Consider the following 27331-nt stretch of genomic DNA (forward strand, 5'->3'; position numbering starts at 1 on the left):
CGTCCCTCGGAGCCGCGCGGTAGCTGTAGAGGTGATCTGAAGCATGGAGAAGATACCTGTCCTGGGCCTGGGCATCTGGAAGGTGAGGCGGCCCCGTGGTCGGGGAGGGGTGGCGCCTTTCCTCGGCGCTCCCTGACGTGGAGGGGCCACCTACCTGGACACCCGCGGGGACACCCCCGGGACACCTACCTCAGCCTCCGCAGGCCCAGCTGATCGCCCGCACCTGCCGCAGGGCTCCTCCTGTGTTTGAAAGATGGAATATTTAGATATCAGATTTTCTGAAAATGGAGGTTGTCCTTATTCATATTGAGTCCCAATCATAATTATTCAGAAATAACGTCCGGGAAAGCCCAGAAGAAAAGGTGGTCATGCTTGGATAAGGGCGGGAACATTGGCAGTCACCTCACAGATCAGAGCAGCAGCCAACCGGAAGATTGGGGAAATGTCTGTATCAAAGAGACAAAGAAATGCTGCCATTGCCAGTTTGGTTTTAAAAAGAAACATTGATTTTTATTTTTTTCTGCGGTACGCGGGCTTCTCACTGTTGTGGCCTCTCCCGTTGCGGAGCACAGGCTCCGGACGCGCAAGCCCAGCGGCCATGGCTCACGGGCCCGGCCGCTCTGTGGCATGTGGGATCTTCCCGGACCGGGGCACGAACCCGTATCGCCTAGTATCGTCAGACGGACTCTCAACCACTGCGCCACCAGGGAAGCCCTAAAAAGAAACACTGAAGCTTTGTCTTCTTCCCCGTGTAAAAACCTGATAGTGGAAGTACTTTGGACCTTTCTCTACTTCGGACTTTCTGTCAGTGATTTAGACATAGCACTAACTAAAAAGCTTTTCAAATTTGCTTTCTTTTAAAACTTAGTCTTTGGTAAAAAGATATCCATTTAAGAAGTCACATAGGGGGCTTCCCTGGTGGCGCAGTGGTTGAGAGTCCGCCTGCCGATGCAGAGGACGCGGGTTCCTGCCCCGGTCTGGGAAGATCCCACATGCCGCGGAGCGGCTGGGCCCGTGAGCCATGGCCGCTGAGCCTGCGTGTCCGGGGCCTGTGCTCCGCAACGGGAGAGGCCACAACAGTGAGAGGCCCGCGTACCGCAAAAAAAAAAAAAAAAAAAAAGAAGTCACATAGGAAGTTATTGGATGAGTAGGAATTCGAATGATCCACCCTTGCTCATCAAAATATTATTTAAATTATTTCTTCTATCCACTTAACTCGTAGAGGCCAGGGATGTAGTTTAATTCATTGCGGTTTGGTAGAATGAGTTGGAATTATTTCCTCTTTACCTCTTGTCAGAAAGATTTTGTTTTAAAGTGGGGTGAATTCTGACTTGAAAATTTTGTAGAACTATGTGTGTGTTGTGTTTAATTGCTTCATTTTAAAAATAACTATAGGACAATTGAGCTTTATTTCTTCTTGAGTTAAGTTTTTCTAGGAATATTTCCATTATATTTCATTTTTCCAAATTATCGGCTTCTAGTCATTGATTATAGTTTCTTAGATTTTAAATCTCTATTTTTATCTATATGTACTGCTTTCCTCTCATGTCATTTTTTAAAAAATTGGTCTCAGTCTTGTCAAAAGTTTGTCTACTTTAGGGAATTCCCTGGTGGGCCAGTGGTTAGGCCTCCACGCTCCCACTGCTGGGGGCCCGGGTTCGATCCCTGGTTGGGGAACTAAGATTCCACATGCTGTGCAGCGCAGCCAAAAAAAAAAAAAAGGACAACAACCAAAAAGTTTGTCTACTTTATTAAGATTTTTCAAAGAACTAACCACTGGCTTTGTTGATCTTCTTTATTGATATTTGATATTCATTCTTATTTTCGTAAGTGGTTCTTCTAACTTTGAGGTGGACACTTAGTTCATTAGCTCCCAGCCACTCTGAATGTGTTCTCGTTAAATGAAGATCATTATACTGATGCATCTCGTGGGGTGATGTCAAGTTCAAGTGAGAAAGCGCCTTGTGAGCTGTGAAGCCCTTTGGGAACATTGGGTTTAATGGTCCTGTGAGCCGTCCCGGGCCTCTTCCCCTGGTTTCAGGCCCCTCGCCTGCTAGAACAACCCCGTTCACAGTGAGCATTTTCTTTTCCGAACTTCCGCATTCCTGATAGAGTCCATCGCGTTCCTCTGGGTCTGGCAGATGCTCTGTGTGATGGATTATCTTGGTGTGCACATGTCTACCTTCACACTTGGACTGATGGTCTTTGTGGGTAGAGGGTGAGCCTGTACCTCCTTGTGACTCACCTGTCATCTTTATTCCTCCTAAATTTATTTATTCCTGTGTTCCATTCTGGAAACACGGCCTCTAGCTCAGTTATTTGCAAGCACTAAAAATACCTAAAGCGTTTTCCCCAAATAAGTAAAGGAATTTGAACTTAGATTAACTATAAATCCTTTCTGACTCTGACATTCCCTAATTTTAGGACAAAGGGATAGAAGTACCAATTCAGTAACTTCATTTTTTACGGATCATTGGCTGTGCATTCTAGAGTGCAAAGGGGGAATTAGGGTTGGCCCTGAATGTGGGTGGTTTACTTCTGTTCCTTGTTTTGCAGGCGGCCCCAGGGGAAGTGACAGAGCAGTAAAAGTTGCGATAGAAGTGGGCTTGTACCACAACGAGAATGAGGTTGGAGTGGGGATCCAGTGCAAGGTCAAGGAGGGCATGGTGAGGCGGAAGGACCTGTTTATTGTCAGCAAGGTGGGCCTTCCCTGGCAGAGAGAGCGGGCTGCAGACCGTTCAGGACTGGGCCACGAGATGGGGGGAGCAGCACAGGGAGGGTTCTCCGGTCTCCTCATGCGAGCTGATGACTCCACCTGTGCTTGAACCAGACGGGACAGGACTTCTGCAGCTTCGTGCAGATGCTGGGATTGGTGCGGTCAAGGGGTCGGGGACAGCATGACAGGCAGAGGTGACCTCTTGAGCAAAGGCACAGGGTATGGGACAGCGCGGGGTACAGGGGCCCATAAGAAGCTTGACGTTCCTACATGGAAAAATGTTAGGCAGCAGAGATGCGAGGCTGGGGAAGCAGATGGGCCAATGGTGGAAGTCCGGATGCCATTTGAGGAGCTTATTCTTTTCCTCTTAGATAAAGGACCACAGCTGAAGGCTTTGAAGTAAGGAGCTTGTATTCTATGTAAGAGAGACTTGTGTTGTGTCGAGGTGATCGTAGCCGCTGAAAGAAGCATGTGTTTGAACAGGAGGCAGGAGACAGGCGACAGTAACAGCCATAGAGGCGGGGGTGATGACGGCCTGAACTAGGATGCAGGTCAGGACCGGGACAGAGAAAGGATTACAGACATCCTGGAAAGGATTTCTCCTACATTAGGCTGAATGATCGCTGCTTGGGCGTCTCCCATGAGAGCACCTTTTCTGAGAATCTCATGGTGTAAGCTGAGCTGTCGCTCATCTTTTTAGACTAAACAAGAAAAACTGCTTCATTCCTAGTGCAGCTCTACTTTAAGTCATTGTATTAGTTTCAGTAAAGGATGTAGCAACTGTGCATCAGTCACAGTAACAGAGAGCAGAAGATGGCTAGAAAGCGAAACAAGAGAGGATGATTCAGAAACGACTTATGTATGTTTGGAATCCAATGTTCAGAGAATAATACTTAAAATAACGATAATAGCTGTCTTGCACTTACTGTCAGCTAATAGTATGATTTTAATGATGTACCAGGCACTGTTTTACACTTACTTTCTCAGTTAATCCTCACAAGCCTATAAGGTGGGGACTGTTGTTAACACCCCATTGTACAGGTGATGAAACTGAGGCACAGAAAGTCTTAGTAAGATTATCGGTCCCAGAAGCAGATACTCAGGTCAGACCCTCTTACCCTGCCTGGGGAACTGCCTCATTTTCTAGGGGTCCCTGCAGTTGGCTGCCTAGGTGGTAGAAAAGTAAAAGGTCTCAGATCACTCAACAAATAGCAGAGTAGAATTCTATTTATGAGTAATTAAGAGCCAACAAAATAAAACAGAGGGCTTCCCTGGTGGCGCAGTGGTTGAGAGTCCGCCTGACGATGCAGGGGAAACGGGTTCGTGCCCCGGTCCGGGAAGATCCCACGTGCCGCGGAGCGGCTGGGCCTGTGAGCCATGGCCGCTGAGCCTGCGCATCCGGAGCCTGTGCTCCGCAACGGGAGAGGCCACAACAGTGAGAGGCCGCGTACAGAAAAAAAAAAAAAAAAAAAAGAAAGGAATCCAAAAGGGAGGAGCAGGTGTGGAGCCGGTGACAATTTTCTAGTTGCTCATTTTACAGTAAACTTTTATTTTGTGAGAACTGTAAATTCACATGCTATTGAAAGAAATAATACAGAGAAATCTTGTGTCCCCTCTGCTCAGCTCCCCGCAACGTTACCATCTTGCAAGATGACAGCCCCATGTCATGACAAGGATATCGACAACGATACAACCCACTGAGCTTATTCAGATTTTCCCAAATTTGTGCTGGGCGTGCATTTAGTTCTGTGCAATTTTTTCACCTATGTGTTTCATGAATCGTGGCCACAGTTAGGACAGAGAACTTCTCCATCACCAATCCCTTTTCTAACTGTTCCCCCCTCTCTTTTGCCCCACTCCCTCCTTTAATTTTCCAGCTTTCTTGAGGTGTAATTGACAAATAAACTGTATGTGTTTTAAGTGTGCAGTGTGATGATCTGACACACGTGCACATTGTGAAATGATTCCCACAATCAAGTTAACTCCCGTCACATCACATAGCTCCCTTTTTTGTGTGTGGTTAGAAGGCTTAAGATTTACTCTAACAGAGTAAGTAGTAGATACTAGTGCCATAAATATAAAAATCAATTTTTTAAATTAGAATAGTTATAAACTAAAAGTACTATCCTCATTGTCAATTCTATTGGTTGATTCCATGAAGGGACATTGGATGAGATTCATCACACTTTCTTTTTTTTTTCCCCCAGCTTTAATGTTGTATAATTGACAATTAAAATTATAGATAGTGATGATCTGATATTCATATACATGGTGAAATGATCCCCACATGCAGTCAAGGTAATTAACACATCCATCAACTGTCAGATTCCTTTTTTTGTTTTTGTTTTGGTGGGAACCCTTAAGATCTATTCTCTAAGCAAATTCAATTATACACTACAGTATTATTAACTACAGTCAGCATTCTGTACATGAGAACCTCAGAACTTACTCATCTCATAACTGAAATTTGGTACCCTTTGACAAACATCTCCCTATTTTCCCCACTCCGATCACATGCATGTTAGATCTTTTGTTATTATTCCACAGGTCCCCAAGGCCCTGTTCCTATTTTTTTTTAAAAACCTACTTTCTCTCTCTTGTTCCCACTGGGTAATTGATATCGCTCTATCTTCCAGCACACTGTTTATTTCCTTTGTTCCTTCAAATCTACTGAGGTTATCCACTGAGTTTTCAATTTTTATTATTGTATTTTTCAGTTCTAAAAGTACCATTAGGTTTTTCTTTATGTCTTCTATTTCTTTGCTAGGACACTATTTCCTTGTTGAAACTTTTTACTTTTTCATTTGTCCCCAGTATGTTTGTAATGGCTTGTTGAAACAGTTTCATGATGGCTGCTTTAAAATCTTGGTAAGATAATTCTAATATCTCAGTCATCTTGGGGTGGGTATCTGTAGCTTGTCTTTTTTAATTCAATTTGATGCCTTGTTTTAGGTATAATGAGTAATTTTTTATTGAAATCTGGACATTTGGGGTATTGTGTATTCATTAAGTTTTAGATCCCTTTAAAAGGTCTCATAAAATTATATAGTGCAGCAAATTCACAGAACAAAAGGGGAAAAAACACACAAGAACTACAGACAGGTGAAAAGCCAGACTTCGAAAATTTGGAAAATATACTATGGTTAGCTTTTTCTGGGGGATCCATATCGCCTATGATCACTTCCAGGGCTGACAGCATTTCAACCTCAGTTATACAGGGAAACAAAACAAAACAGATAAACCAAAAAAGCCAAAGCAGCAGTAGGTTGGATTGTTTGAAATGTATCTTTATTTACTTTGGGGGAAAAAGACTGGGTTTAGAGATTTTTATTTCCTGCTCCAGGGACTCCAGCCTGATCAGGCTAAGTGACATGCAACAAAGCAGGCACGTTCTCATCCTTGAGATGTCCTCCAATCATCAACCCAAAACTGAGAACTCTGGAGCAACCACAGACACTGCTGTTAATATTCAACATGAAATGGATAATTTGGATGATGAGACAGTCTAAAAGATAAAGGGAGAGTCTTAGTCAAGTAACTGTTTCTGGGCTGGGTAAAGAGAGGTTTCTTTTAAACTGGCTTAAGCATGAGAATTAATGTAGTTTTCTTTTTTGGACAAGTACAAACCCAACAAGTTTTATAACAACCATATACAATTGTATTACAATGTAATGAACACACTGTAAAAATAAATATACTTACATGCACTTGGGCACACACACAAAAATAAACCAATATATTCCATTTTTTAGGTATATTATTCTACAACTTAAAGAGATAAACTATTTGCGTTGATATTATAAACTCCCAAGAGGGCAGAAATAAGTTCTTCCTCTTTTAAAACAGTGCCAATCTGGTTTAATACCTAAAGTTAACAAATATTTCAAGGTGATGATGTGGAAGGTGACAAGAATATCACTGTTGTTCAATTTCTTTCAAGCACTCAGAAATAATTTACCTATGACTTTGTTGGGTGAAAAATTATATATTAGATCTAGAGATAGAGTGATTATAATATAAGCCACTTCAACAGGGGTTTCCATTTTTAGCAAAGGAAGTGAACTGTCTTTGTATATATAAAGTACAGTAAGTCCCCTATATGCGAACCTTCAAGTTGCAAACTTTCAAAGTTGTGAACGTGCGTTCCATCAACGTCAGGCATGAGTGAAATTACAGCTTGCCCGCTGTCTCCTACTACTGATGATCCTTCAGCTCTACCATCTCCCATCTCCTCTCCCTCCTGCAGGCAGTAACTCTTCTTGCCCGTTCACTCGATGCCAGCCCCTGGATGCCAGGTGTTGTACTGTACTACTGTACTTTTCAAGGTACTGTACTGTAAGATTAAAAATGTTTTCTTTATTTTTTGTGTTTATTTGTTATGTATGTTTGTGTGAAAAGTATTATAAACCTATTACAGTGCAGTACTGTATAGCCGATTGTGTTAATTGGGTACCTAGGCTAACCTTGTTGGACTTACAAATGCGCTCTCGGAAGGAGACTCATTCTTATGTAGGGGACTTACTGTAATCATTTTCGAGGTAGGCAATGCTAAACCACTGGATAATTATTGTTGATTAAAATGACTGATATTAATTGTTAAAAATTACTACCTGCTTCTTCACTGTCCCTTACTTTTCCCTGTCTATCATTTTCTTATATTATTCATTCAACAAACATTTACTAATTACTCAGAGAGGGGCAGTTTTTTAAAATTCCTTCCCTACAAATCTAACGTTCTGTGGTAAACAGAAAGTAAACAGAATAGGTTAGCAAACCACACGGTATGTTAATTAGGGAGGTGGGCCAAGAGAAAAAGGGAGCAGGATGGAGGGGAAGGAAGGGCTGTACAGGGCTGCATTTTTAGATAAAGTGACAGAGAAGGTGTCACAGAGGTGCCATCTGAGTTAAGACTGACAGTGGTGAAGGAGTGACCATCCAGGTATTTGGAGGAAGAGCGCTCTGGGCAGAGGGAACAGACAGTGCAAAGGCCCCAAGATGGGCCTGATGCATGTGGGGGACAGCAAGGAGGCCACTGGGCTGCACTGGAGTCAGAAGGGGCAGAACAGCAGGACTTAGAGGCAGAGGCATGGGGAGAGCATATCCTGCTGGACTTTGTAGGTTTTGTGAGGACTCTGGCCTTTACTCTGAGTGAGAAGACAGGCCACCAGTTACCGAGACAGGATTTCCCCACCAGACCTACTATTTTTTTTGTTTGTTTTTTGTGGGGTTTTTTTCCCAGAAAATAGTAGTGTTTTTATTTTTTATTTTTTTTGATTTAGTTTAATTTTTATTTTATATTGGAGTATAGTTTATTTACAATTTTGTGTTAGTTTCAGGTGTGCAGCAAAGTGATTTAGTTATACATATACATATATCCATTCTTCTTCAGATTCTCTTCCCATATAGGTTATTACAGAATATTGAATAGAGTTCCCTATACTATATATTTTATATGTAGTAGCGTGTATATGTTAAATAAGTCAGACAGAGAAAGATAAATATCATATGATATCACTTATATGTAGAATCTAAAAAGAATGATACAAATGAACTTATTTACAAAACAGAAACAGACTCACAGACATAGAAAACAAACTTACGGTTACCAAAGGGGAAAGGTGTTGGGGGAGGGATATTAGGAGTTTGGGATTAACATATACAGACCTACATTTTTACCTCATTCACTCTGGTGAGTACGGGCAGAGACGAAGTACAGAAGCAGAGAGAGCAAATAGCAGCCACTTAGTTGATCAGGAAGATTCTGATACAAGCATGTGAGGTATGTGGGGTTTGGGGGGGTGGGGTGGGTGCAGGTACCATCATGAGCTCAAGTGTAGACTTGATAAGTTTGAGTGGAGTAGAGCAAATGGATATACAAGTCTTGGTCCAGGGCCTAGGTCTGGGCTGGATATAATTTGGGGGAGTGTATATTTACCCAGTGTTTAGAGCACGGGACTAGATTAAGTACCAAGGATGAGGATGTGGATAGAAAAGAGAAGACGTCCAAGGATTGAGCCTTAGGTCACTCCGAAGTTAAGAGGCCAGGTTGATGAGGAGACACCTGCAAAGACCAGGAGAAGGAATGGCATGGGGCATAAGGGGAAACCAGATCTGCAGTGAAGAGAGCATAGCTGAGAAAGTGTTTCTAGGAGGAGTGACCCACTAGGTAAAATAAGATGGATGAGAATCACTGCTGGGTTAAGCAAAGAGGAGGTCATGGCTGACCTTGACAAGAGGAGCTTTGGCAGAGAGGAGGGCAAATGCCTGGTTTGTGTGGGTTCAGAAGAGAACGGGGAGAGAGACAAGAGAGGAAGAAAGCATGGACTTCTTCAAGAAGTTTTGCTGTAAAAGGAGAAACGGGGATGGTGGGGTGAGCTGCAGATGAAGTCAGTTTGAGACAGAGCTTCTTTGAAGATGAGGGAATGTTCCAATGCCTCTAGGAGTAATCTCATGGGGAGGGGAAATCTGATGAAGTAGAGGGAGAGAGAGCAGGATGTAACCAGGTTTTAGACCAATGAGTAAGACAAAAAAGAGAGAGGAGACTTGAAAATATGTGCAAAGGATGTCCTCGTATTGATTGATCCTGGAATTTAAGCAGAGGAAGGACAGAGGGGCATGGAGTAACAGGGGTATGAGGGCTTGAAGGAAAAATGTTTTCCATCCACTTCCCTAAAAGAAGAGGCAAGAGAAGACCCTGCCCTTTGTGGATTAGAATAAATGGAATTCCTTCATTACCCTGCTCCCCCAGCATCTACAATGGAACAGGGTACTTACGAATCTTCTTCAAAATAGCGCATGTTTCTGTTTAGGCCATCTAGACTTTGCATATCCTCTGGGGTCAACTGGAATTCAAAAACCTATCAGAAACGTGAGAAGATCAATTCAATTTCCTGGAGGCAATTACTGCAGCCCCTACATGCCCCCCACATGCAGATACACACACAAATTTATGTAGGAATTTATGTAGGTTTCATGAGACAGTTGTCATGAACTTGGGATTCATTCCCTGATAAAAGTCATGGGCATTTGTCCATTCAAAGAGTTGAGATTAGCAATTCAGGTCACCCTCAGAGACTTGTATTGAATAGCTGTGGTGGTAGCCAAGGAATCCTTGAGATTTTTGAGCCCAGGTCTCACTTCAGCTAACTCCTTCATTTTTTTAGCTGAAGAAATCAAGGGATGATTTACTCAGGGCCATACTGCTGAGTGAAAACCAGGACTGAGACTCAAACCTGACGCTCTGTCGACTGTTCTTTACAACCACCAGGCCTCCTCGCTTGTAGGATTTGGAGGACAGGACAGTTAACTATAGCACATATACGCATAGAATATACAGGGAGATAAGCTTTGCCCCATTACACATTGGGAGCCTCCCAAGTAACCCATCCCAGGGAAAACGATGTGCTTCTGTCAGCCCCCTGCTGCCCCAAACCCTAGCAGGTACCTGGAAGTTCTCCTTGAGCCTCTTCTCATTGAAGCTCTTGGCCAGAGCAGCCACCCCTCTCTGCAGCTGATAGCGCAGGGTGACCTGGGCTGGAGTTCGCCTGTGCTTTTCAGCAATGATGTTGAGTACTGGATCCTGCAGGAGAACTGGATTGTCCTTTTTCACCCTGGGAGGGAGGCAGAGGTGCTATGTGTCTGAGGTTGTGTATCCATTCTACTTGGGGATAGTTCATTCAGGCTAGGGGTGGTTGATCCTCTAGAATCTTCCTCATTACCTTCTGGTTGTCTCAATATTTCTTTGGCTTCTTTTGGTAAATCCAAAGAAGGACAAGGGAAAGAAAGGGAAAATCGGGTAGTTTTTTCATCTTTTAAACATTTCTGAGAAACTTAGTAAAAGATTAAATAAGTCAAGAAGACAAAATTGTTGTCCACAGTAAGACCCAATGACCACCATCATAATAACCAAGAATTTTATAAGAATTTGCTATTGCAAAAAATGCTCTCAACTAATTGTCTCCATTTTGTCCTCAACTGTTAAAAGGTACACATCTATATTCCTCTTGAAGAGATAAAGAAACTAAAACTTACAGAAGTTGTAACTTGTCTCATATCCCTCAACTGCTAAGTGTCAGAATCATGGCTTGGAATTACCTTGTCACTCTTTAAATCCAAACCTTTTGAATTGGATGAACATTTTAATCAGTAATAATTACTTTATTATTCAATAATGTTTTATTGAGTCCTCACAATGTAGGCTAGGTAAAGGGTTTGCAAAGATGGATGATTTCTCTTGACTATACTTAATTTCCTCCAGACGTTGAGAGATGTCTCCAGAAGGCACAGCATCTAGGGTCGGAATACCTTTATAGAGATCATTACCATTTTTTCCTTAAGTCAGACCCCAAGGTAGCATATGCAACAAGGAGAATGTCCTTGGACTTGCAGAACTCCAGCAGTTTGCTCTGGTTGAGGTAAGGGTGACATTCCACCTGTAAATTGCCAAGCAGAAGTATTGGAGTGTAGGACCAGCAGGATTGCCAGCACCAAATTTACAAGGAACATACAGTGAATACAGATTCACGGCACCAGAAATACTTAGAAATACCAGGAACTTGGGCCAGCAAGTGACCGTCATCCACAGCTGTACCCATGGTGCACCAAACACAATAGTTTTAGTGCCTAAAAATGTCTTGTGCTTTACCTGTTCATCCCTCCTTCCCTCCCCATGAACCCTTTGCAACCACTGATCTTTTCTTTCTTCCCTTTTCTTCCTTCCTTCCTTCCTTTCCTTCTTCCTTCCTCTTTTTTTTTTTTTTTGGAGCACTTTTGGTTTTACAGAAAAAATCGAACAAAAAGTACAGTTTCCATATTTCCCTTCATTCCCTCTCCAATTTCCCCTATTATTAGCCTCTTACATTAGTATGGTACATTTATTTAAATTGATGAGTCAATATTGGCAGATTATTATTAAGTAAAGCCCATAGTTTACATTAGGGTGCATTCTTTGTGATGTAAATTCTATGGGTTTTGACAAATGGATGATGTGTATCTTTCATTACAACATCCAACAGAATAATAGTTATACTGTCCTAAGAGTTCCCCTGTGTACCACCTATTCATCCACCCTTCTGTCCCTTTGTACCCCTGGCAAGCACTGATCATTTTACTGTCTCCATAGTTTTGCCTCTTCCAGAATGTCATAGAGGTGGAATCATACAGTAGGCAGAATTTTCAGATTGGCTTCTTTCACTTAACAATATGCATTTAAGTTTCCTCCATGTCTTTTTCTCGCTTGATAGCTCACTTTTAAATTGCTAAATAATATTACATTGTAAGGCTGTCCCAGAGTTTGTTTATCCTTTCACCTCTGGAGGGATGGAGGGACATCTTGGTTGCTTCCAAGTTTGGGCAATTATGAATAAAACTGCTATAAAACTCTATGTTCAGGTTTGTGTGTTTTCAGCTCCTTTGGGTAAATACCAAGGACTACAATGCTGGATCATATGGTAAGAGTATGTTTAGTTTTGCAAGAAACTGCCAAACTGTCTTGCAGAGTGGCTGCACCATGTTGCACTTCCATCAGCCATGAATGAGCATTCCTGTTGCTCCACATCCTCACCAGCATTTGGTGTTGTCAGTGTTCTGGATTTGGACACTTTTAACAGGTACATGGCAGGAGGGTGGCCCCACCCCATCTGTGGTTTTTCTCTCTGTGGTCTCAGCTACCCACAGTCAACCATGGTCTGAAAATATTAAATGGAAAATTCCAGAAATAAACAATTCATAAGTTTTACATTTCACACTGTTCTAAATGGTGTCATGAAGTCTTGTGCTGTCCTGCCCCATCCCACGCAAGACAGAAATCATGCCTTTGTTCAATGTACCCACACTCTATATGCTACCAGCTTGTTGCTCACTTAGCAGCCATCAGATCATCTGTTGTGGTATCGCAGTGCTGGTGTTCAAGTGACCCTTATTTTACTTAGTAATGTCCCCAAAACACAAAATTAGTGATGCTGGCCATTCAAATATTCTCTCTCTCTCTCTCTCTCTTTTTTTTATTGGAGTATAGTTGCTTTACAATGTTGTGTTAGTTTCTGCTGTAAAACAAAGTGAATCAGCTATATGTATACATATATCTCCTCCCTCTTGGATCTCCCCGCCCCCCATCCCACCTATCTAGGTCATCACAGAGCATCGAGCTGAGCTCCCTGTACTATACAGCAGGTTCCCACTAGCTACCTATTTTACACATGGTAGTGTATCTATGTCAATCCTAATCTCCCAGTTCATCCCACCATCCCCTTCCCCACCTGACATGTCCACATGTCTGTACTCTATGTCTGTGTCTCTATTCTTGCCCTGCAAATAGGTTCATCTGTACCATTTTTCTAGATTCCACATATGTGCATTAACATACAATGTTTGTTTTTCTCTTTCTGACTTACTTCACTCTGTATGATAAACTCTAGGTCCATCCACATCTCTACAAATGACCCAATTGTGTTCCTTTTTATGACTGAGTAATATTCCATTGTATATATGTACCACATCTTTATTCATTCATCTGTCGATGGACATTTAGGTTGTTTCCATGTCCTGGCTATTGTAAATAGTGCTGCAATGAATATTGGGGTGCATGTGTCTTTTTGAATTATGGTTTTATCAGGGTATATGCCCAGTAGTGGGATTACTGGTCATATGGTAGTTCTATTTTTAGTTTTTTAAGAAACCTCCATACTGTTCTCCATAGTGGCTGTATCAATTTACATTCCCACCAACAGTGCAAGAGGGTTCCCTTTTCTCCACACCCTCTCCAGCATTTATTGTTTGTAGATTTTTTGAGGATGGCTATTCTGACAGGTGTGAGATGATACCTCATTGTAGTTTTGATTTGCATTTCTCTAATAATTAGTGATGTTGAGCATTTTTCACATGCCTCTTGGCCATCTGTATGTCTTCTCTGGAGAAATGTCTATATAGGTCTCCAGCCCTTTTTTCTTTTTCCTGCCCATTTTTTGATTGGGTTGTTTGTTTTTTTGATATTGAGCTGCATGAGCTGTTTGTATATTTTGGAGATTAATCCTTTGTCAGTTGCTTTGTTTGCAAATATTTTCTCCCATTCTGAGGGATGTCTTTTCGTCTTGTTTATGGTTTCCTTTGCTGTGCAAAAGCTTTTAAGTTTCACTAGATCCCATTTGTTTATCTTTGTTTTTATTGTCATTACTCTAGGAAGTGGATCAAAAAAGATCTTGCTGTGATTTATATCAAACAGTGTTTTCCCTTTGTTTTCCTCTAAGAGTTTCATAGTGTCTGGTCTTATATTTACACTTTTCTGAGTACAGGTCTTTTGCCCCTTAGGTAAGTTTATTCCTAGGTATTTTATTCTTTTTGTTGTGATGGTAAATGGGATTGTTTCCTTAATTTCTCTTTCTAATCTCTCATTGTTAATGTATAGGAATGCAAGAGATTTCTGTGCATTAATTTTGTATCCTGCTACTTTACCAAATTCATTGATTAGCTCTAGTAATTTTCTGGTAGCATCTTTTAGATTTTCTATGTACAGTATATTGTCATCTGCAAAGAGTGACAGTTTTACTTCTTCTTTTCCAATTTGTATTTCTTTTTCTTCTCTGATTGCCTTGGCTAGGACTTCCAAAACTATGCTGAATAATAGTGGCAAGAATGGACATCCTTGACTTGTTCCTGATCTTAGAGGAAATGCTTTCAGTTTTTCACCATTGAGAATAATGTTTGCTGTGGGTTTGTTGCATATGACCTTTATTATGTTGAGGTAGTTTCCCTCTATGCCCACTTTCTGGAGAGTTTGTTGAATTTTGTCAAAAGCTTTTTCTGCATCTACTGAGATGACCATATGGTTTGTACAAATTTCCAAGACTGAACCAAGAAGAATTAGAGAATATAATCAGACCAATCACAAGTAATGAAATTGAAACTGTAATTAGAAATCTTCCAGCAAACAAAAGTCCAGGACCAGATGGCTTCACAGGAGAATTATATCAAACATTTAGAGAAGAGCTAACACCTATCCTTCTCAAACTCTTCCAAAAAACTGCAGAGGAAAGAACACTCCCAGACTAGTTCTATGAGGCCACAATCACCCTAATACCAAAACCAGACAAAGATATCACAAAAAAAGAAAATTACAGACCAATATCACTGACGAACATAAATGCAAAAATCCTCAACAAAATTCTAACAAACGGAATCCAACAACACATTAAAAAGATCATACACCATGATCAAGTGGGATTTATCCCAAGGATTCAAGGATTCTTCAATATATGCGAATCAATCACTGTGATACACCATAATTAACAAATCAAATATTCTCTTACTGTGCTTAGTTCCCTGACCAGGGATCGAACCTGCACCCCCTGCATTGGAAGCACAGAGTCAACCACTGGACTTCCAGGGAAGTCCCATTACTGTACTTAATTAAAATTAAACTTTATCATAGGCATGTACATATAGGAAAAAATATAGTCTATATAGTGTTCAGTAATATCCATGGTATGGTTTGGGGCATCCACTGTGGTGGTGGTGGGTGGGGGGAGGTGTCTTATCCCACAGATTAGAGAGAACTATTGTATCTCACTTTTGTCTTAATTTGCAAATCTCTAATGATATGTGATGTTTAACAATTTTTCATATGCTTATTTGCTACCTGTTCAGGCAAACCTTGGAGATACTGCAGGTTCAGTTCCAAGCCATCACAATAAAGCAAATATTGCAATAAAGGAGCCACATATTTTTCAGTTTCCCAGTAAACATAAAAAGTGATGTTTACACTACACTGTGGTCTATTAAGTGTGCAATAGCATATGTCTAAAAACTACATACCTTAATTTAAAACGACTCAATTGTTAAAAAGTGCCAAAACAGTTACAATAGTAACATCAGCAGCTAGTGTCCAAAGGTACAGTACATGAGAGGGGAGCGCCATTGGTGACTTTGTTGAAGTGAGAAAAGAGTAAGATGATGATGAGGGACAAGAGGTTGGGGGGCCAATTGGTGGGGTTCACCTGGTTGCAGACGGGCTTGTACTTGAGCCCTGGCTTGTTCAGGATCATCTCCAGCTGCTTGCAGTTAAAGTTGGACACCCCAATGGACTTGGCCAGTCCTGCATCCTTACACTTCTCCAGGGCCTGGGGAGGAAGAGGTGGTGAGGAGTAACTGGCTAGAGAAGCATAACAAATGGTAGCATGCTGTGGATGGGAGACAATACGTGATGCAGTTGTCAGTAAATAAGACAAGAATTGGCCAATAGGAGGAGAATGAGAAATAAAATAGTTTTTGAAATGGGTAAGGAGATAGAGTAAGAATGCAAGCAGCCAAGGCAGGGCTAAGAGATCCAGTGCGATTTTTAGCTAGCACCTAAAATAATATGATAGAACAATATCAGAACAAGCGCCAGGAGAATGGAGGTTGAGTCAGGTGCAGCCTGGGAAACAGGAAGTGGCCATGCCATCTCCCAGACCACCAGCTCCTTGTTTTCTCTTTGACCTCATTTCCTATTATTGACCACCAAATTCACTCTGTTCCAGCCACACATGCCCCTTTGCTGGTTTTTGAACATGGTAAGCTCTCTCCTATCTTAAAATCTTTGCCTTGATTTTCTTTATGCCTGCGTCACTCTTCCTCCAGATACCCACTTAATCTACTTAATCCATTAATCAATTAATCAATTTCATTATCCATTTAATCAATTTCCTGCAAGTCTTTGGTCAAATGCCACCTTCTCAAAGAGGCCTGCCCTGTCCATTCTGTTTTTAATTGCCTATCTGTGCCCCAAACCCAGCCTGGCACACTCAGTTCCCTTACTCTTTCTTATACCACTGCATCCTTCCCCCCCACCAGTAGCATCTACCACTCTATGGGGTCAGAGACCTTGGTTTTGTTCATGGATGTAGCTTGAGTACTTAGAAGTACTCAGTAATCATAAGCACTCAATAACCACTTATTGAATTACTAAATAGAAGAAATGTGAAACTGAGGCAGAGGGACGTTCAGGGACTTGCCCAAGTCTACACAGGGGGCAGAATTGGACTACATCCTCCTCTCCTCAATTCCTTTTCTGTCCTCTCCGCCCCAAGGTGCAGAGACATGGCCTCTTTGGAGCTGCACTCACCTCCCATGTGGTACAGAGATCCACTGTGTCAAAAATGATGTTTCCATGTGTGTCCTTTGGGAAAAAGTCCTCCCCAGGCTGGAACATAGGAAAGAAGAAGAGGTTGGATCAAGCTATGTCTGGCCTCAGCCAATATGTTTGGAGCCTTTAGACCTTGAGGCTAATGGAACCATCTATCCTTATTCTTGAAAGGAATGGTAGTACATTGAGAAAGTACAGTTCCTAGAAATGTTTTTAACCCCTAAAGGTTTAATAAATATTGTTTGTGTCAAGGACAACTTGAGATACCCAAGACCCCATCCTAGTGAGAGCCCAGAGTGGTACCATAGCTGAATGGGCTCCTTTGTCCCAGATCCTTGTGGGATAAAGCTCTTCCGTCCCTGCTTTCCACCTGGAGGTGGTCTTTTGAGAGAGGGACTTGTCACCATCTCAAGGGCTGAGTCTCATCCTCCTTAAATTTTCTGTGCCTTCACAGGTCTCTACACTGGCACGTTCCCCAGACACCAGTGGGCATGAGGTTGAAATTCAAGAGTATAGGGACTTGAAAGTATACATAGGTGTCCACAAGATCAAGGCAAATACATTGAAACCAGTAAACCCATCAGTCTGGGGCTGGAATAGTACACTGGGATAGGGATAGTTGCAGAAAAAAGAAAAAACAAAAAGAGAGAATATTAAAGTATTATATATGATTCTTCTCATTTTCACAAACTATATCCTCTTTTTATTTAGCTACTAATGATGTTGATAACCAAAGTAAAATAACTTTCGCTAACCTTCATAGCTATTGGGAAATGAATAAGATAAAGATCCACGTAGCTCAGTTGAAGTTTCCTCAGTGAGCTTTCCAGGCAAGTTTGGACCAATTCTGGACGGAAAAAGGTGCTCCACAACTGCAGTGGTGGAAAGAGAAGTGGGGTGGGATTATTTAAGAATATTTAGGAGAGATTAATACAATGGCAAATAAACAACAACAACCAAAAACCCGCTCGTGGTCGTTGGGAAGTGACAAGTCATCCTGTGAAGCTCAGGATTCTTTATCATCAGAGCTTATTTTCACATTGAATTAAGAAAACATGGTAGAAAGTTAAAATATGGTCTTACACAGATGCTCTCAATACTGAAAATACAAAAAAGAATTATTTGGTTTGTTTGTGCAAGATATATCCCTGGGTTCTCCCTCAAACATCATAAATTTTAATATCTGGAGACTTTGCTGGGAAACTGCATTTTATTTTTTTAAGAATTTTTGATATGGACCATATTTAAAGTCTTTATCAATTTTGTTACAATATTGCTTCTGTTTTATGTTTTGATTTTTTGGCCCCAAGGCATGTGGGATCTTAGCTCCCTGACCAGGGATTGAACCCACACCCCCTGCATTGGAAGGGGAAGTCTTAATCACCTGACCACCAGGGAGGTCCCTGGGAAACTGCATTTGAAACAAGCACATCAAGTGATTGTGATTCAGGAAATTCTATCTTGGCTGCATTCAGTTGTTAGGTTTGCCAAAGAAAGCTAGGCCCTTTAGGAATTTGGGGGGGAGGGCATTTTAGTTACTTCATTTTAAGAAGTAATAATCTAAGGAAAATCCATCAAAATAACTACAGGTAAGGAAACAAACGGATCCCATGTAAAGAAGATTAAAGCTGAGAGTTAAGAGGGTAGTGCTCTAGCAATACCTCATCTAAACAAAGTGTGGAGAGATTCACATTCTGGAGCTAGAAGGAAGAAATATCCATTCATAGACCAGTATAGGGTTCACTATCATGGACACCAACTCCCTCCTCTTGGGCTACTTTACCTCAAATTCAAATGCTTTTTTTCTAGCAGTAGTCAGTTCAATGAACACGATGGGGAAAATTCCTCTTGTCTTCCATTTCCAATCCAACTTAAATACTAAGTTCTTTTATTTGTTTCAGATGTGATATCAGTGGATATAAATTATATTAGTAAAAGTGGCTTGAAAGTTTAAAAAATGCATTAGAAATACTTTTATAAACATGAATGTTATCCTTATATCAGTTCCGTGGTATTATATTATTTTTCCTACCTCATAGGAAAGAGAAATAAATGTCTATTGACAGCGCAATAGACTGAGATATAAAGACTAAGACTTAAAGAGGTTAAAAGACTTTTTTTGGTTAAGAAATTTCACAAAGTCAAATATATAGAATATTAAAAAACTAAAATTTGATTGTAAGTTTCCAAAAGCCTACACTTTCTGACTAAATTGCTTTACCTCACACTACAGCTAAGAAAGATTGTTGCTTCATCAAAACTTGAGTATAGGGCTTCCCTGGTGGCGCAGTGGTTGAGAGTCCGCCTGCTGATGCAGGGGACATGGGTTCGTGCCCCGGTCCAGGAAGATCCCACATGCTGCGGAGCGGCTGGGCCCGTGAGCCATGGCCGCTGAGCCTGCACGTCCAGAGCCTGTGCTCCACAACTGGAGAGGCCACAACAGTGAGAGGCCCGCGTACCGCAAAAAAAAAAAAAAACAACTTGAGTATAACAGAGTTGGAAAAGCCAAATCCATCCCTGAGTTTGAAAACATATGATAATAATAACAGCTAGTATTTTTGAACATTTAAAATACATTAAATATTTTTAAAGATTTACATGTATTTTTTTGAAGTAATACTCATAAAAATCCTGTGAGACAAATATTGTTATCTTCATTTACAGCTTGGGAAACTAAGGGACAGACTTTAGTTTGTCCAAAGTAAGTGGCAGAACCTGGATTCAAATATAGGAAGTCTGACCACAGAACCCACATTCCTATCTAGCTGTTCCAAACCAGCCTTCTCATAGTTCAAGGTCTGAGAGTGAATGAGAATTAAACTAATGAGAAAAGACATATGCCAAGAAATGATTCAGCTAAGAGTGAGCTTCCACAGATACATATGCGACTATACACAATACCTTTGTAGTGTAGAATAAGTCACCCCTCTTCACAGTGCCATCTGCAATCTTCATCTGGATGGCTCTCCCAATTTCTTCTTCATTTTGGTACATATAAGCTGAATCAATATGGCGGTAGCCTATGTCGATTGCTCTCTTAATGGTCTTTTCTACCTCACTCTTAGCAACCTAGAAGAGCATGAAAAGATAAAGACCTACTTGATTCAGGAACAGATGACCAATTCCATAAGCAGAGCTAGTCAGCAGAACCCATTGTTTTTCTAAGGGTTAAGAGCTAGTGGTGACAAAGCTTAATGTTGACCTATGACCGGCAGTAAATATTTAACAACTGACTCTGAAGGAGTCCTGATTTGTAGTATTAGCCAGTTTCTATGGTGGAACTATTCCCACCATTGCTAATTTCACGCAACCGATGCTGGGAAAAGACTCTTACAGTTGAATCTTTGAGCTCATGAGCTGGTCCCAGCACATCACATCATGAACTCTCTATTTCTGGACTTACACTATATACATGTATAGATTTACACAATATATAGATTTACCTTTCTAAATTAACTCACTCTGTAAGAGATCATTAAACTGGTTTCAACCCGGAAATCCAATGCTAAAAAATGATCAATGCGATGAAGATGTAACTTCAGAGAGAATAAATTTGTGATTTACCTTTGTAAAATTGGAGAAACACTTCACACAACATTTGAGGAAGAACTAAAATGTAAAAAACAAAAACAAAAACAAAACCCTCTTTTTTTTCACTTAAAAATATCTTATAATTAATTCCTTCTTTGGTTACTAAGTTCATCCTTAGCTAATATTCTCCTTCACAATTTTGTTATTCTTCTTAGCTGCCTATTGTTCTGCTGGACCACCAGGCTGGACTTCTGAAGTTACCTATCATTTTCACAGCTCCATTATCCCCTCTACTTCACTCAGTAATTAAAAGGTCTTTTGGGTATATTTTTTTAATTTGCAACTCCTGATGAATTGACCAGTCCCATGGGGATGAACTGACTGTCCACAGATGAAAGAGCCAAGTCAAAGTGAAAGCAACAGTCCATGCTAGTGTCCTTGTTACAGACCTCAACATCACACTCCACGTGGCTCTCCTGCTGGGAATCAAGCATGAAGTTCAGTCTTCCAAACAGAGAGAGAACTTCCAAGTGCCACATGCCTCTCCCTACAGCACAGTATTCACAGCCTGACCTGTAAGAGACTATTTTCACCTCAGACCACCAAAACTCCCTCTAAGTTGAATCTTGTCTCTCTTTCTCCAGGTCCTTTTGCCCCCGAGATTTCTCTGGATGCTCTACAATTGGAGGTGGTTGGGGACAACTTGGACGTTAGAAATTACAGAGAAACTTCATCACAAGAAATTTGTGGCAACATCTCTGATACGTGGTAATCAAGACAACTGGGTTTCACTGATTCTAATCTACTGTGGAATGGCTACAACTGGACAGCAAATGAGAATAAAGGGAAAAGATGGACCCACCCCTGAATTGCTGAAAGATGAAGAACTTCTGTATCTCTTGCTATAGCATCAGAATCACTTGCCAGCTCGTTAGAAATGTGGATTTTTGAGACTCATCCCAGATCGAATGAATCAGAACCTTTGTGGGCAGAGCCCCAAAGTCTGCATTTTAAACAAGATCCTCAGGTATTTTCATGCCTATTAAAATTTGAAAAGCACTGACAATGCACAAAATAACCTAACCTGGAGAGAAGCGTACTACACATTAAGAAAGTGTGGTCCATCTGAATTTCCCAAATTCACACAGTGACTGGTCCTGATCAGGACCCAAGTCTGCTACTCCTCCATCTCCAATACCATTCTGATTACCTGAGGAGGGGCAGAAGTGCCCAATCCCAGCATAGGCATGAAGAATCCATCATTCATCTTTAAAGAAAAAAGTCTCGTTTGACTCATCTTCTCTCACTCTTCTGGCTAAACAAACACTAATTTTCCTCTTTATTAAGAGAAATCTGCTGAGGGAAGAAAATAGTATTCAATTAAATTGTTATTTTTTTAACAGCTTTAATGAGATAATATTCACATATCATAAAATCCCCCCCTTTAAGGAACTCTGCTCAATATTATGTAACAACTTAGATGGGTAAAGAACTTGAAAAAGAATAGATACATGTATATGTATAACTGAATCACTTTGCTGGACACCTAAAACTAACACAACATTGTTAATCAACTATACTCCAATGTAAAATAAAAAGCTTAAAAAAATCACCCCTTTAAAGTATACAATTCAGTGGTTTTTAGTATATTCATAGAGTTGTTACCACTACACAACTTTAGAACATTTTCATCATCCCCAAAGAAACCCACAATCATTAGAAACAAGTCCCCACCCGTCCTTCCCTTCAACTCCTGGCAATTGCTTTCTGTCTCTATAGATCTGCCTATTCTAGACATCTGATATTAATGCTCTCATACAATATGTGGCATTTTCTGACTGCCTTCTTTCACTTAGCATAATGTTTTCAAGGCTTGTCCATGTTGAAACTTGTATCAGTACTTCAGTCCATTTTATGGCTAAATAACATCCCACTGTATGGATATGACACATTTTATTTATATATTCATCAGTTGATAAACATTTTGCTTTTTCTACCTTTTGGCTATTATGAGTAATTCTTTTTTTTTTTTTTTTTTTTGCAGTACGCGGGCCTCTCACTGCTGTGGCCTCCCCCATTGCGGAGCACAGGCTCCGGACGCGCAGCCTCAGCGGCCATGGCTCACGGGCGCAGCCGTTCCGCGGCGTGTGGGATCCTCCCGGACCGGGGCACGAACCCGCGTCCCCTGAATCGGCAGGCGGACTCTCAACCACTGCACCACCAGGGAAGCCCAACCTCCTTGTCCTTTTACTCTGACCTCTGACGTTGGCCCCACTGCCTACAACTGCTTCTATCTCTGTCTTGCTGAGTATTTATTTATTTATTTATTTATTTTTGGCCTCGCCGCATGGCAGGCGGGATCCTAGTTCCCTGACCAGGGATTGAACCTGCACTCCCTGCAGTGGAAGTGCCGAGTCTTTACCACTGTACCACCAGGGAAGTCCCCCTGTCTTCCTGAGTTTAGAAATTCTTCAGCAACCGTTAAGCTTTCACAAAGCCAGCTCAGCTACTGGTACCTTCCCTTTGTTCCACAGGTCACACCAAGGAACGTACAATTAGGGAATACCCTAATTTTGTGGACTTTGATACAGACCTCCTTGATTCAGCCTCTCTGCAGTTCTCCCCTCAGTACTTATTCTCAACATTCTTTAAACCTGAGTTCCTATTTGCCTGCTTATTCCTCCATTTTATTTTAATTTCCTTTAAACAACTCCTTCACGCTGTAAGAAACATAACATATTAAATTAGAAAAATTATATGAATTCATGCCTTTGAAATAATGTTTCCAGCTCCATTTCTCCTAAAAGATGCAAATAATATCCAGTAGCACATGTGCAATACTAATGACCAGAGTCTATTTCCCTCTAAAAGAAATCTGTCTTCTTAGAGAGTGGTTATTTTTATCTTGCATCAGGAAAATTTAGGACAGGGCTGAATATTATGTTGTTGCCAAAAATCGGGTGTGGTTACCTTGGCGCCAGCAACAACTAGTAACAAATGACATCTGCTGAGGGAATTCTGCTGGAAATTATGACAATTCAAAAATGAAAGCAATGTTATTAATATTGTTATTTGGAAAAAGTTGAGTCTATGGAAAGCCATGAATTCATAATTATACTGAAAAGAAAATTAAGATGAAGTTCAGGAAAAGGCAGTTGAAATACAAAAGAAGGATGAACAAAAAAATACATTTAATTTATCGCTGATTTTAATGTTAGGGAAGGGAAGTGTAGTAATTTCTCTTCATCTAAATGAGTAATTTCTCTTCTATACTAATGTCAGATTATAAAGTAGAGTTGTGTACTTTGTTTTCGTAAGCAGGAAATTGAAAGCAATCCAATCAGTACTAAAAGTGTGCTGAGTACAGGAACAATCAATCCCATCTGTAATTATTCACACGAAATGAAAGTTAAACACTTTAATGGCCAGTCACATTCTCCAAGTACCAGAAGAGTTCAACAGCATGGAAGAGAGGTAATTAAATATAAAGGGTTATATAACACTGATAAATGGAAACTCTAAAAGTCATGTCAATTCAGGAGATACCAGTATTGCAACAATACTAAAACCTGTGAGAAGGACAAAAATGCATGGACATTTTAAAAAGCATATAGAAAGTGAAGCTTTACCATAAAAAGAGAAGTTCGTTTGATAATCAGTGGCTTGGATTTGAATCATTCTCAGAGAGTCAACCATACTAGGGCCCTACTAAGCATAAATCAATCATCCAAATTCAGCAATTTGGGCTAATTTTTTGCTCAAAAAAACCCTTTATGAATACTTAAAGTTGAAATTCACATAATTTTTTTTTTTTTTGCAGTACGCAGGCTTCTCACTGTGTGGCCTCTCCCGTTGTGGAGCACAGGCTCCAGACGCACAGGCTCAACGGCCATGGCTCACGGGCCCAGCCGCTCTGCGGCATATGGGATCTTCCCGGACCAGGGCACGAATCCATGTCCCCTGCATCGGCAGGTGGATTCTCAACCACTGCGCCACCAGGGAAGCCCGAAATTCACGTAAGTTTATATGTCATGAAATATTATTTTTCTTTTGGATTTTTCAGCCGTTAGAAAAATGTATAAACCATTTTTACCTCATGGACTATTCAAAACCAGGCAGTGAGCTGTGCCTGCAGGTCATGGTTTGTGGATCTCTGCTCTACACAATTAGCTGACATTATTATAATATCTATAATTATCTTTCCGTAGATTATTATCTTTTAATTGTGATGAAATATACATAACATAATATTTTTCATTTTAACCACCCTTAAGTGTACAATCCAGTGGCATTAAATATATTCACAATGATGTAGAACCACCACCACTATCTATACCCAGAACCAACAAAAACAATATACCTGTTACAAATTTTCCTTTTGGATTGTTCAGTGTTGATGTATAGAACCACAACTGATTGTGTGTTTATCTGTATTTACCTTGTACCCTACAACTCTGCTGAATTTATTAGCTCTAGTAGTTTTCTTGTGAACTCTTTGGGGTTTTCTGTATGTTGAATCATGTCATCTGTGATCAGAGATGGTTTAACCCTTTCTTTCCAATTTGGATGGCTTTTATTTTTTTTTCTTGTCTGATGGCTCTGGCTAGAATGTCCAGTATGATGCTGAATAGCTGAGGTAAAAATAGGCATCCTCTTTCATTCTCGATCTTAGGAGGAAAGCTTTCAGTCTTTCATCATACCATTGAGTATGATGTTACCTTGACTTTTTTCATATATGGCTTTGTTGAGAATTTGGCTAAACTACTCTGTAATATCACTGCGTTGTCATCTGTTTTGTACAGCTAAGTAGCCTACAGGGGCCATAAATCGACACTACCCCCTCCAGAAAGCTAATGCGTTAAACAAGTGTTTTCTGAATGCCCCCCCAAAGCAGAAATGGCCTATTTAGATCCCTGGGAAGCCACTTCAGCTTGTGAGGTATAAAATAATGGCAGCAGCCTTGTTTGTACTTCATCAATCAGAGCAACAACCTACCGTCAGAACACAGAACACTGATATGTGGAAGACAAGCTCCTTATTTCCCACCCTGGATCCAGCAAATCACACCAGAACCTCGGTTTCCTTCCTCACAGCTGCCTGTCCCAGGTCTGGACGGTGGGCTGTGGGTAAACACCACCCTGAGGGCTGTAACTGACCGGTACTAACTGCAGTTTACCAGCCAAGCTTTGCTCTGGATGCAGCAAGACTTCAAATAGATTCTAGAGTTCTAAAATATTTACTTCAGACAGATTCTACCAATATAACTTTTGTCAGGGTAGAGAGATGGATTCCTGGTGCTTCCAATTCTGCCGTTTTTCCTGAGGACACTCTATAAATTCTTTGGGTTGATCTTTGAAAGTATTGTTTTACTCTAAGATCTGGTAAGATAGAAATAAAGTTAATTTTCAAAAAAATCCCCACTAATTTTTGTGTTGCAAAATACTAATATCATTTCATTAAAATCTGATAATGAAAAAGATGTTACTGCCGGGCTTCCCTGGTGGCGCAGCAGTTGAGAATCTGCCTGCTAATACAGGGAACACGGGTTCAAGCCCTGGTCTGGGAGGATCCCACATGCCGCAGAGCAACTAGGCCCGTGAGCCACAGCTGCTGAGCCTGCGCGTCTGGAGCCTGTGCTCTGAAACAAGAGAGGCCGCGATAGTGAGAGGCCCGCGCACCGCGATGACGAGTGGCCCCCGCTTGCCACAACTAGAGAAAGCCCTCGCACAGAAACGAAGACCCAACACAGCAAAAATTAATTAATTAATTAATTAATAAGAAAAGCCCTGCTAATTTGAAAAAAAAAGATGTTACTGAAAATATACATAGTTTAGAATTGACTATAGTAAAAACATCTTGGAAGATGCAAATATATTAACAAATACAGAGATTCTAGTAAAAATAATTTACTAGAATGTACTAAAGACTTTTGTCATTGATGGAATAGAAGACAAATACACCGTATATATATAGTTAACCCTCCAACAATGCAGGGGTTAGGGGCGCCAACCCAAGCACCGTTGAAAATCCACATATAACTTTGCAGTCTCCCTTTTATATCTGCAGTTCTGCCTCTGTAGATTCAACCAACCGTGGATCACTAGTGTGGTTTCCATGTGCTGAACACAGGATCTGGTTTTGTTAAAACATGACAAATAATTTCCATATGTTGTATATGTGTACGTATATAAATACATATATGTTTGTGTATATAAATGTATATATAGGTATATATTATATAAGCCTGGAGAAAATATAGGAAGTGCATATTAAGCTGTTAACATTCATTATTGTGAAGTGTTGCTGAAACGAGTGAAGGGGGAAAAAGAGGGCATGGGGGACAAAAAGGGCAAAAAGAAAAAAATTCAACGAAAAAGCAAATATATGGGGCTTCCCTGGTGGCGCAGTGGTTGAGAGGGAGCGGCTGGGCCCGTGAGCCATGGCCGCTGAGCCTGCGCGTCCGGAGCCTGTGCTCCGCGACGGGAGAGGCCACAACAGTGAGAGGCCCGCGTACCGCAAAAAAAAAAAAAAAAAGCAAATATATGATCATTTATGTATATATTTAAAATTATATACTTATCTTTTTTCTTTATGTATAAATAAAATAATTCAGTAAGCAATATCAAATTACAGAGACAGCAAAGGATAAACCAGTCAATATAATCACTTAAAAGACCAAGAGGTGACACGTACACACTACTATATATAAGATAGATAACTAGCAAGGACCTACTGTATAGCACAGAGAACTCTACTCAATACTCTGTTATAACCTATATGGGAAAATAATCAAAAAAAGAGCGGATATATGTATATGTATAACAGATTCACTTAGCAGTACACCTGAAACTGACACAATATTGTAAATGTTGTGAAATGTTGTAAACAAAAAACAAAAGAAGACCAAGAGTACAATTATATGTACTATAATTCACTGTGAGTTACTGGACATGGTTCCACACCAAGAA

At 40.7% G+C, this 27331-nt stretch overlaps 1 protein-coding gene and 1 long non-coding RNA gene across 4 annotated transcripts in view; one reads left to right on the plus strand and one right to left on the minus strand.

Annotated features, from left to right (window-relative positions):
- On the plus strand, positions 1-25744 carry LOC137203639 (uncharacterized). 2 transcript variants are annotated; one of them, XR_010933213.1, is made up of 4 exons: positions 1-82; positions 6963-7041; positions 22408-24379; positions 25346-25744. It is a non-coding gene; the product is annotated as an uncharacterized lncRNA (long non-coding RNA). The 2 variants fall into 2 exon arrangements; XR_010933218.1 differs by lacking the exons at positions 1-82; positions 6963-7041 and adding an exon at positions 21014-21390.
- The window catches only part of LOC137203629 (aldo-keto reductase family 1 member C3-like), a 27879-nt gene continuing 6535 nt past the window's right edge, over positions 5988-27331 (minus strand). The window contains exons 2-10 of one of the 2 annotated variants that reach the window (XM_067700149.1): positions 21574-21716; positions 19734-19901; positions 17588-17704; positions 16812-16889; positions 15706-15828; positions 11039-11148; positions 10161-10326; positions 9491-9573; positions 5988-6221 (exon numbers count right to left, since the gene is read on the minus strand). In XM_067700149.1, coding sequence (XP_067556250.1) covers positions 6179-6221; positions 9491-9573; positions 10161-10326; positions 11039-11148; positions 15706-15828; positions 16812-16889; positions 17588-17704; positions 19734-19901; positions 21574-21660 — 975 coding nt within the window. In that variant the 5' untranslated portion in view covers positions 21661-21716 and the 3' untranslated portion in view covers positions 5988-6178. Of the gene's footprint in view, positions 6222-9490; positions 9574-10160; positions 10327-11038; positions 11149-15705; positions 15829-16811; positions 16890-17587; positions 17705-19733; positions 19902-21573; positions 21720-27331 lie in introns of both variants that reach the window. The other variant, XM_067700139.1, reaches the window with a different exon arrangement.

This window comes from Pseudorca crassidens, chromosome 1 (assembly GCF_039906515.1).
Source record: "Pseudorca crassidens isolate mPseCra1 chromosome 1, mPseCra1.hap1, whole genome shotgun sequence".
NCBI classification, from domain to species: domain Eukaryota; kingdom Metazoa; phylum Chordata; class Mammalia; order Artiodactyla; family Delphinidae; genus Pseudorca; species Pseudorca crassidens.